Genomic DNA, 12568 nt, shown 5'->3' with positions numbered 1-12568 from the left:
AGGTGACTCAGTATTGAGAAGTACAAATGTTTGTAGTCTGGAAGGCTGATAGAGCCTGTGTCACCTAGAAGGGGAAATAGAGTACCTTGCCAAGGTACATGAGGAAGAGAAACTACTTCCTGTGTTGTTGCCTTGGTTACAAGTTTTCTGATTCATATTTCATATTTGCATTAGTTGATTTTGAAATAAGCCTTGAATCAATAAATTATTCCATTTTTCAAACAAGGCAACATTTTAGAAAAATCTGTAGTTTTACCATGAACAGATTCTGCCAAAAAGAAACATCACACATGGTTCTTTAAAAATAAGGTATTGTAGGAATGTAAGATGGTACACACACTCTGGAAAATAATTTGGCAGCTTTTTATAAAACTAAACATGCACTTACCATAGTGCCTAGCAGTCACACTCAGCATTTATTTCAGCTAACAACTTACATTTACACAAAAACCTGAACATGAATGGTCTTAACATCTTTATTATATATACTATTTGTAGTAAAATACTGGAAACAACCCCAGTGTCCTTTAGTGGTTAAATGGACAAACTAGTATTTCTGTATAGCAGAAAGGTACTCAGCAGTAAAAAGGACTGACCTATTGATAGATGCAACAAACCAGGATAGACCTCAAGAGCATTGTGCTGGGTGAAAAAAGGCAACTTCACAGAGTAACTGACTGTATGATTACATAGCAATCTTGAAGTGACAAAACTGTGGAGCTAGAGAACAGATTAATGGTTGCCAGTCAACAAGGATGGAGAGCAGGTAGGGGCAGTTCTGTGTCTTGACGATGGTGACTGGTTATGCAGTCTCTAGGGAATGAAGTTGAACAGAACAACATCCAAACAAGTAAATGCAGGTTCTTTTTTTAAAAAGATAAAAATTGAATAAGATCTATTAACAATAATGTTAATATTAATGTACCAACATTGTCAGTTTCTGGTTTTGCTCTTGAATTTTTTTTTTTGTTGTTGTTAATTTTTTCATGACTGTCACCAAAAGACCTGACAAGAACAACCTAGAGGAGGAAAAGTTTATTTGATGCTCACAGTTTCAGTGATCTCAGTCCACAGATGGCCAACTTCATTGCTCTGGGCACAAGGTGGGGTAGAACATTGCAGTGGAAGGGCAGGCGAGAAAAAGCAGTCAGGACAGGCAACAAGAAGCAGAGGAAGAGCTCCACTCACCAGGAACAAAATATAAACCCCAAAGGCACTCCCTCAGTGATTCTCCTGCAGCTGCACTCTACCTGCCTGCAGTTAACCCATATTAGTGGATTAATTCATTTATTAGGTTATAGTTCTCATAATCTTAATTGTTTCACCTCTGAACATTCTTGCATTGTCTCACACATGAGTTTTTTAGGGGGATACCTCATATCTAAATCATAATAGTACCAGAGATATATAAGATATTAACATTTCTGGACTCTATGCTATTTTTGTAATGTTCTTTTAATCTATTATTTCAAAATAAAAATGTTTTAAAACAAGGTATGTTATACATCCATGTTCATGGTAGCATTATCCACAATAGCCATAAGGTGGAAGCATCCCAAGTATCCTTTGATGAATAAACATGTTGTGGTAATACATATAATTGAGTTTTATTCTGCCATAAAAAGGAGTGAAAGTCTGAGATATGCTGCAGTACAGATGAACTTTGAGGACTTTATGCAAAGTGAAATAAGCTTGGGGGGCTATTGTTTAATGAGTACAGAAGACATTTTGATATTTTGAAAGATAAAAAGGAATTTCTAGAGACAGATGGTGCTGATGGTTGCACAACGTGAAATGTACTTAATGCCACTAAAGTATACACTTAAAAATGGCAGATATTATATGTATCTTGCCACATTTTTTAAAAAAAGTATTTGCATAAGTAACAAAGTGTACATACTTAAATGAAGATATACAACTCTCCTTGAATGCATTTAAGTTTTTAAAAAAAATTTTATTCTGAATCACAAACTTATAAAAAGTTGCAAGTTCAATACAAATGACATTTTTTTCTGGAATAGTTTGAGACTGCATTGCCAAACTAATGCCCTGTCACTCTTGAATATTTCAGTGTATGTTTCCTATAGTCTAGTATGTTCTCTTACATAACCACAAACTCATCAGAAGCAAGAAATTAAACTGCTTCTGTCTAATCCTTGGACTTCAAGTTTCACAATCGTCCCAGTGACCTTTATAGAAAAGGATCTGGTTGAGAATCAAGTATTGCATTTACTGTTGTCTCTTTAATCATCAATCTGAAACAGTTCTTCAGTCTTTCTTTCCTTGACTTTCATGACCTTATACTTTTAATGATTACAAGCCAACTTGTATGTAGAGTACCTGTCTGTCCATTTGGGTTTGTTTCCTCAGTAGTTCAGTTTATATATTTTTGACAAGAATATTCCAGAATTTGTCCCGTATTATTCTCATCACATCTCTTCTGGTGCTATATGAGTTCATTATTCATCTTAATCACTTGATTCAGGTAGTGTCAGGCTTCACTGCTGTAAAGTTATACTTTTTCCCTTTGTAATTAAGTGTATTGTAGGGAAGCACTTTGAAACTGTTCTAATATCTTGTTCCCCATCTAACTTTCAGTTTATTCACTGCCATGTTTTTATCTGTGAGAACTTAGATTATTATTTTATTCAGTAGGTTATAATTTGTTCGTCCTTATTTTAATACTAAATTGTCTCTGATTTGACTAGTAGGATTCCCCCCTTCAATGTGACTTTTGTTTCCTTTGGACATGTCCATATCATTATGAATGCTTTTAAATTTTAGAAAAAGGAATCATGCTGTTAATGACTGCATAAGTTTTGTTTTAGATTTTAAGAGTTTGTGTAGTATAGTCATATTGCCTTCTGGAACCTTTTAACTATACAGTCCCAACAGCAGTATATATGTCCAGAAGTTCCTTTCCCTCTTATTCTCATTGACAGTGGCAGAGGATGTTTAAATAATAGGGACTTCATAATTAGGGAGAAACTGTTAAAGATCAAATTACCTTGGACATTGAACATGAGAAAAGTTATCAGGATGTTAGACAAAAGAAAGAAAATAGGACTTATGTGTATCTTTTATTTCTTTATCATTTTCAAATCAGCAGCAGAAGATTAGCTCAGCTAAAGCTGTTATTTCTTTATGGTGCTGATTTCATAAGGAAGATAATTTAAAGTAGGTATATTACAATTTTGTCTTTTTCTTTTTTCTGACTTGGATATTTCATTCAGAATAACTCTTAGTGACTGAACCCATCACTGATCTCAAAGGTCCTACTTTTCAAAATTCCAAGCCATTCTCCATTAAGCAGATATAGGAACTTTGGGAAAGTTACTCACCAATAGGCCTTATTTTCCTCATCTGTAAATTACATTTCGTGATTTTTTTAAAGTACCTTTGCTCTAAAACTTGAACATCTTAGGAAACTTCATTCTAAGAGCTGGGAAAAAGTTGGCTTTCTAGCTTGCGAAACTGGTTACATTTTATAACAGATATTTTCCTCATGTATCTAACTTGGCAATTGTGAGTTTCAAGAAGTATCAGTTCAGGCTGGGGAGATAGCTCAGTTGGTAGAGTGCTTGCCTAGTAAGCACAAGGCCCTGGGTTCGATCCCCAGCACCAAAAAAAAAAAAAAAAAAAAAAGAAGTATCGGTTCATTATTAATAGGCTAGTTTATTCCAGGACTTGGGTTGGTTGTGTCCTTCCATTGCTTCTAATGTTGTCTGACTTGTAACCTCAGTACAGAGGAACAGAATAAACCTGACAACTTGCATTTAAGAATTAAATATATAAAAAAGAAGACATCATAAATTAATGAGTAGGGGGAGTAGTATTCAGCAAATGGGGTTATGATTATTGCTTGACTGTTTAGGAAAAAAAATCAGATCCTTGCTTTACATCATACACCAAACTAAGTTCTAGATATATTAAAAAATAAATGTTAAACTGTAGAGGCAAATAAAAGTGAATATTTATGAAATATTGAGCTTACATGATAACAAAATAATGAGGAAAATTACAAATGAAAATATCATTTGATTTGACTCCATTAAATTAACTTAGGGAAACAGGTTGGCAATTTTATGAAGTTGAATATACCATGTGACCCAGCATTCACACTCCTGGATATATGTCTTGGAGAAATGAAAACTTAAGTTCACATGGTAATCTGTATGTATGTTCATAGAATCCTTATTTGCAATAGAAAAATATTCTAACAACTGAGATGTCCTATATAAAGTGAATAGATAGACAACCTGTGGTACAACTGTACAATAGAAGGCTACTTAGCAATAAAAGGAATGAACTATTGATACATGCAGCAACATGGATAGCCCTCAAGGGCATAAAACAATGTAAAAAGCCAGCTTCAAAGATTTACAAATTATTTTTAAAAAGTTACATATTATATAACTTCATTTACATAGCACTCTTGACATAGCAAAATTATAATGATGGAGAATAGATCAGTGATTGCCAAGGATTAAAATACAAGCAGAGGTGAAATTTTTTTTCATATTTTTATTGGTGCATTATAATTATTCTTAGTAATGGTGGGATTCATTTTTACATATTTGTACATGCACACAATATAACAATGTATTTGGCCAGTATCATTTCCCAGTTATTGCCCCTTTGCTTCCCTTCTTTCTCCCCTGGTCCCTTTCTTCTGCTCTACTGATTTCTCTTGGATATTCACGAGATCACCACCCCACAAGATAGGTGTAACTATTAAGGGGCAACCTGAGGGAGTTTCTTTGTATTCATTGAACTGTTCTTTTCCCAGTTGTAGTGATGATTAATATATATATGTGATAACATTTCATAAAACTACATATGGACCAAAAAAGAAAAAACAAGGGAAGTCCAAATAAGACCCATATGTGAGCTAATAGTATTATACTGATATTTGTTTCCTGGTTTGACCATGTACAAACAGTCCCCAATTTATGATAGTTTGACTTAAAATTTTTCCACTTTATGATGATGTGAAAGCAGTATGCATTTAGTAGAAGCTGTAGTTGGAATTTTGAATTTTGATTTTTTTTTTTTTCCTGGTCTGGCAATATGCAGTAGGATACTTCCTCATGAGCAACAGCAAGCCACAGCTCCCAAACAGCCACACAAGCATATGTGTTGCCCTACAATGCACTGTGTTGCTAAGCTGTGATGTTCAGTAGGTGTATTAAATGCTTATTTATGTTTGTGCCTCAGAAATAAACTGTGATGTTCAGTTGGTTGTGTTAAATGCATTTTTATTTTATGATAATTTTAACTTACGATGGGTTTTTGGAGATGTATACCTATAAAAGTCAAGGAGCATCTGGTGATGGTAGTTTATTACCACTGAGAGAAGCTGTGTAGAATATACAAGAGTTCTCCTGTTTTTGCAGGTTCTTGTGAGCCGTAAACTACTTCAAAATTCAGGTATGAAAAAGTTAACCTTGGTTCAGAAATAAACATTGAAAAGTAAAGTGAAGGAAGTATTTGTAGAAATTTAATTAGAGGGTTTTCATGTCTTAATATATAAAGAATTCATACAAATCCATAAGGCAAGCACTGAGTCCCCAGTGAATATGAAAGAGAAATTAGTAGAATAAGCAAGGACCTGAGAGAACATTTTGTTAGGTGTACTTTTAAAGGTGTATATTCAAAATTTTCTGGAATGTACTCCCAGTGACATTGTATGCTGAAAGAGAAAAAAAATATTTTGCCAATATGTTATAGCTATGTACTCTCACTTAAGAGAAACAGTTTAAAAGATACAAAATAGAGAGCTGGGGTTGTGGCTTAGTGGTAGAGTGCTTGCTTAGCACATTCCAGGCACTGGGTTCGATCCTCAGCACCACATAAAATTAAATGAATAACATAAAGATATTGTGTCCATCTACAATGAAAAGAATTTTTAAAAAGATACAAAATAGAGCAGTATAAATTTGCATTGTTTTAAAGTAGCTTTGAGAGAGTTTTGGAAGACTTTATTATATGTAATCTCTTCCCTCAAAAAAAATTTTTTTTACAGGTATAAATTAATTAGAAAGCAACTGAACAATGGAGCCAGACATCATTCGAATGTACTCTTCATCCCCACCACCTCTAGACAATGGAGCAGAGGATGATGATGATGATGAATTTGGGGAATTCGGTGGATTTTCAGAAGTCAGCCCTTCTGGCATAGGGTTTGTTGATTTTGATACACCGGATTATACTCGTCCCAAGGAAGAGTTTGTATCTTCAAACCATTTTATGCCAATTCATGATTTCTCAGAAAACGTAGATAGCCTTACAAGCTTTAAGTCCATTAAAAATGGTAATGATAAGGACATCACTGCTGAACTTTCTACTCCTGTGAAAGGTCAGTCTGATGTTTTACTTTGTACCACCAGCAAAGAAATTATTTCATCTAAAACTTTAGATACTTCTACTGATGACATGGAAGATCCAGGAGATTTAAACAAAGTAATAGAGCAGAGACAGAATGTTGAAACACCTGAAAGTTTCTCTCCAGGAGATTTTAGAACTGATATGAACATTGTTCATCAAAACAAGCAGTTAGAGAACTGCAATGGTGAAAAGCCTCCTTGTCTGGAGATTCTAACAAATGGGTTTGCAGGGTTGGAAACTGTAAATCCTCAGGGAACAGATGATCTGGACAATGTAGCTGATTCAAAGGGACGAAAGCCTTTGAGCACTCATAGCACTGAGTATAATTTAGACTTTGCACCTAGTCCTGCTGAAGAATTTGCAGATTTTGCCACATTTTCCAAAAAGGAAAGGATACAACTAGAAGAAATAAGATGTGCAGTTTTAAATGAGAGAGATGCTCTAACCATTCAGGAAAACAACAAAGTTAACAGAGTCAATGAACTGAATTCTGTAAAAGAAATGTCTTTGCTTAAAAGTTTTGATGATAAAGGAGACACTGATGGCGAGGATCAGGTGTGTGTTTCAGAAATAAGCATAGCAACTAACAGAAGTTTCAGTGTTGAAAAACAAGGCCTTGCAATGCTACAACAGGATGATTTTTTAAATTCAAGCAATCAGTCAAAGGTTTGGAGTTTGGTAGATTCAGCTGATAATTCAGAAGCCATTAGGAGAGAACAATGTAAAACTGAGGAAAAACTACATTTAGTTACTTCAAAATATGCTGACCTATGCATGGATTCTATTAAAACTTTTGATGCTGATGAAGTTGGTTCTTCCAAAGAAGAAGGTAGAAAGTTTACTAATTCCCAAAACCCAAACATTGGTCCTACAGAAGAGAATGTTTTGGATGATTCCATAAGTGTAAAAAATGGTGATAGTAGTAATGAATTTGTGACTTGCAATGATACCAATGAGGATGATTTTGGTGACTTTGGCACAGCCAGTGGCACCACTCCACCTTTCATCACTGGTACTCAAGATTCAATGAGTGATGTCACTTTTGAAGAGTCCTCAGAGCACTTTCCACATTCTAGTGAACCAGGTGATGACTTTGGAGAATTTGGGGATACAAATGCTGTTTCTTGCCTGGAGGAAGTGATATTTACTGATTCATACATGAAGCAGACTTCTGATAGTTTATCAGAGGAATGTCAGTTGGCAAGAAAGTCTGGTGGAACAGGCAGTGAACCTGTTTCAAAACTGAAAAATGGGCAAGATAGTGAGTTTGGAGATTTTGATTCAGTGCCAAATATTCAAGATGACTGCAGTGCTTTTCAAGACTCTGATGACTTTGCGGACTTCAGTTCAGCTGGTCCTAGCCAAGTTGTAGATTGGAATGCTTTTGGGGATGAACAAAAAGATGGTTGTTCCTGGGCTGCTTTTGGAGATCAGCAGGCTACTGAAGCTTATCATCGAAAGGAAGTCTGGCAGTCACATAGGACAGATGAAAATGTTGATACTCCAGGAACCCCCAAGATGCACAGTATCCCTTCAGCAACTTCCAAAGGAGCAGTTGCTAGTGGCCATTTACAGGAATCAGCCACTTCCATTCAGGTATTTACTAGTTTTCTCTATTTTTTATGACATATTAATTGCTGTGAAGACTTCCAATTCAGCTTTTTAAAAAATATTTTTTCAATTGAGTACCTGTTAAAGGAATCTCTTTATATGTAATGTTTGCCCACTTTGTAGATTGGTTACCTTTTTACAACCCTTTGAGAAATTATAAATAGTCCTGTAATAAAACTTGATAAGATTTTTATCCCAATGAGTTTCCTTAAGAGTTACAGAAATTTGCCAGTTTTGCTAACTGTAGTGGCACATGCCCATAATCCTAGGGATTCAGAAAGACTGAAGCAGGAGGATCACTAGATTCAAGGGTAGCCTTAGCAACTTAAGGAGACCCTGCCTCGAAATAAAAAATTAAAAGACTTGGAGGGGGCTGGGGAGATAGCTCAGTTAGTAGAGTGCTTGCCTTGTAAGCACAAGGCCCTGGGTTCGATCCCCAGCACCCAAAAAAAAAAAAAAAAAAAAAAAAAAAGACCTGGGGGATGTAGCTTAGTGGTAGGGCCCCTCTGGGTTCCATCTCAAGTACCACCAAAAAAAATTAAGATGTGTGTAATAGTTACTGAAATTTGCCCATTTGATTTTTGGTGAGTGTAAATATTATCTGTGTAAAAAATTATCAATAAGCTTGCCTAGCACTGTTCTTAGCCCCAGGGATAGAGCAATTAACAAAAGAAGCTAAGTCTCTTCTGTGAAGGTTTTCTAACATTAAAGAAGAAAAGGGAAGTAGAAGGGAAACAGAAAATAGATAAGCATGAGTGTGTTGGGAAGTAATATTTACTAATGAGAAAAAAATAACTAGGACTTTGCAATATTTTGCATATAAGGTGACATTTAGGGCAGTAGCTCTTACTTTTTTACCTTATCTCTAATACGTGGCATGTAGCAAGCACTTAACACTTGTTGAAACAATTAAAAATATTCAATGAAAAAATAATATATTAATAAACTAATTATTCCAGTAAGTCCTATTTTTACCTTTACATGATTTGTTTTTAAAGTTAAGCTGAGATTTAGAAGATTTTTTTTTTTCTTAAGCTTCAGGAAGAGGGGAAAAATGCTGTTAATTTTGTCCATCAAAGATTTAGAAGATTTGAGGTACAGTTTTGGGGTGGGGTTGTTTTTGTCGTTTTGTTTCTGTTTTGCAGTAGGGGTATTGAACTTTTATTTTTTGTTTTGAGATAGTCTTGCTAAGTTGCCGAGGCTGGACTTGAACTTGTGATCTTCCTGCCTCAGCCTACCGAGTATGAAGAATAGTTTCAAATGCAGAAGAGAGCAAGCAGAATTTGAAGTCTCATTTTGTGCTGAAACTGTAGTGACTTGAAGGATAGGAAAAGAACTAGGAAAAAAGGCAGTTTTGAACTAAATAGTTTGACAGCTACAGAAAGACCTGGGGTGAGGGTGTGAGATCAATTAAGGTTAGTTCTCAAACAAGAATTGACTGTAGGTTAACTTACTGTGGTTGTATTTATTTGCTTAGAAGATTTATTAAATTTACTTTTCCTATAATAGACCCTAGAGGAGTGGCTCAACATCCAGGTTGTTCCCTAGTCCTAAGTTGTATCCTTTTGCCTTTCCTCAGCCCTAGGATGGGTAAGGGGGCACTCCCTTAAAAATCACTGCTATATATCACTGATTGATATATGTAACACCTGGCCCACATGCTTATTTTTAAAGATACTGTGGGTAAAATCACAGTTTGCAAACTTTATTTCTCTGGTTATCTTTTGCTGAGAAACCCATTTTCAACTGGAAGTATTTCAAAGTGTGCGTTAATTGAACTGGTTATACATCATTGTTTGATACCTTTGACACATTAAGTATAACTAAAAAGAACCAATTAAAAAAGATATTAGGGAAATTAGGCTATTACCAGTTGATGTACATAGCTGATCATTTTTCTGTTGACTTTGGGTGTCTGAATTATCTACTTTGCTAGTTCAGTTATTACATGGTTTGACTAGTGTATATTATTCCTGTCAAGTAATTTATTATTGAGGCAGAACCTTGGAATTTTAAACACAAGTGAACCAATTATAATGCAAAATGAAGACTGTTGGGTTTTGACCTAACAGTTTGCCTACTTAGTTTCATCTCACTAGAGTATAGGATGACATTGGTATTGAATGATCTTTAATTTGTAGCCTTAGAACTTTTAACATCATCAGATAATGAATTTTTAAAATATGACCACTTTAAATAGCAGTTTCTTGCATCATACAAGTTGATTGAAGTTATTTATTTATAATTTGATAACCGAATATAGGAGATAATAAAGCATGGAATCTGATAGATCTGAGTTTGAATCTCAACTTAAACTACCATAACTTAAAGTTTCAATAAATATAGCTTTCTCTGGCTTATTGCAATTATTTGTTACTTAGGTGGGGAAAATTCCATCAAGAATAAATTTTTCAAATTCAAAAAATGTTCTTAGTCAAATTAATTTACAGCTGCTGGTGCAGTGTACCTCAGAGAGTTCAAGCCCTACTTTTAGAACCATACATGAGAAAAAAGATAGTCTCCTTTTAGTGAATAATTTTTTCCTGAGAACTCAGGGTCTAGTATATTTCTCTTTTAACATTGTTATGAATGACAAGTAGTAGACTGGAGGTGTAGTTCAGTGGTAGAGCACTTGTATCGCATACTCGAGGCCCTGGATCCAATCCCCATTACTGAAAAAAAAAAAGTACAAATCAGAAAGAGGTCAAAACTGTTCTTTACTTTTTGGGCTAAGATTTAAAACAAAACAAAAATAACAACCACAACAAAGCCTCCTTATTTTCAAAGAAGTCTTTTTGTTCCACCTAAAAGATAATTATGATGTTATTTAAACATTTTATTTTGACTTTTAATACTTTAGAAAGAAACCTTGATTAAAATAGCCAAGATGCCTTTTTCTTAGATGTATGGTAAAAGAGCTAAATGTCATAAGCATTGCATTTAACACTGAACTTTTATAAGTTTTTTAAATATTGCTCTGAATGTTACTTGAGAAGTTAAAGGTTTAAAAACTAAGAATGTCACATAAAAGGAAAAGAAGAAAATCACTTATTCTTTGGTTTGTGCTATTTTGAGATTAAGTTACTGAGTTTTTTTTTCCACCAGAAAGTTTGCATTCTCTAACTGAATGTAACCAATCTTACATTTTCAACTTCATTTATTTAATCATTTACCTGAAATTGTGTGCCAGTTTTCCCTTCTGTGGGTGAACATTTGAACTTATGATTGAAACAGAAGCAAGTAACAAAGTAAAGAAATTAAGACTTAAGATTTTGGCCTTAAGGATCTTTGGTTTCCTTAAGTATTTGGATAGCATTTCCTTTTGCTATTTTTCCCTCAGAAAATTTGACATTCTGGTTTTTTTTGTTTTGTTTTTTTGGTTTTTTGGTAGATGGACAGACTACTTCTATTTTATCTATTTATTTTTATGTGGTGCTGCTGAGGATCAAATCCAGTGCCTCACACATGCTAGGCAAACACTCTGCCACTGAGCTACAGCCCCAGCTCCAACATTCTGGTCTTTAGTTCAAAAGTAGATAGACATACTCTTATTAGATTTATCTAGAAATTGTCCAAAAAGAGCAAATCATCTTTTTTGAACTTGGTGACTTGGTCCCTCCTTTTAGATAGCTTGAAATTGAGAATTGTAAGTATACAAGTGTAGATTATACTTGATATCTTACTTAATATTTAATAGTGGTAAGACATAAGGTATCCTCTTAAATGGAAGATTAAATTACTCAGTGGATTTTATGTTTCTTCTAAATATCCACTTAAGTGCAAGACCTAATGCTATCAATATTGAAACTGTTGGCATTAATCAATGTCTATTCCTGAGCAAGAAAGGAAAACTAACTGGACACATGTTGAAGGAATTTTAACAGTTGCCTTAAGTACATACTTTAAAGAAGACAGGCATTTGAGTTGCCTAAGAAGCAGAATCTAGAACTCTAGATGAGGGTCTTTATACATCCTTCTGGAAAGGTGAATTAAATTTGTGGTACACTTTTATCATTTTTATCAAGTGTACACTTTTATCAAATGTAGTCATTTATAAAATAGAGAGGTATTAGGTTTTCTAGAGAAAGAGAACCAATAAATGGAATTGGGAGGGCCAGAGAGGGTGGAGAGAAGGAAGGAATAAATTGATTGGAGAGTGAGAAGTCCCAAAATACAGCGGGGAAGCTAGAGACCCAATAGAGCTAATATAGTTCCATTCTGATCTGAAGGCCTGAGAACCAGGAAAGCCAATGGTTTAAGTTCTGAAAGCCAGCAGCCTTTAGACCTAAGAAGAGCCAATTTTTGTCAGGTGCAGAGTTGCACACCTATAATCCCAGAGGCTGAGGCAGGAGGATCACAAGTTTGAGACCAACCTCTCCAACTTAGCAAGGCCCTAAGCAACTAAGCAAAACTGTCAAAATAAAAAGGGCTAGGAATGTGGCTCAGTGGTAAAGCACCCCTGGGTTAAATCCCCACTACCTCCCCACCCCCCAAAAAAAGATGAGCCAATTTTTTACTTGAGTCCAAATGCAGGAAAAGATTGTTGTCTCCACTCAGAAAGTCAGGTAGG

At 34.8% G+C, this 12568-nt stretch overlaps 1 protein-coding gene across 5 annotated transcripts in view; it reads left to right on the top strand.

Moving 5' to 3' along the window:
* Positions 1-12568, top strand: part of Aftph (aftiphilin) — a 63416-nt gene that overhangs the window by 16303 nt on the left and 34545 nt on the right. For all 5 annotated transcript variants that reach the window (XR_007104614.1, XM_047522173.1, XM_047522171.1 and 2 more), the window contains one exon: positions 6026-7983. Coding sequence is in view for 4 of the 5 variants with exons in the window: in XM_047522173.1 (XP_047378129.1) it covers positions 6055-7983 (1929 nt within the window). In the remaining variant the exon portion in view is untranslated. The remainder of the gene's footprint in view (positions 1-6025; positions 7984-12568) is intronic.

This window comes from Sciurus carolinensis, chromosome 13 (genome assembly GCF_902686445.1).
Source record: "Sciurus carolinensis chromosome 13, mSciCar1.2, whole genome shotgun sequence".
NCBI lineage: Eukaryota > Metazoa > Chordata > Mammalia > Rodentia > Sciuridae > Sciurus > Sciurus carolinensis.
This window is presented reverse-complemented; position numbering and strand designations above follow the sequence as displayed.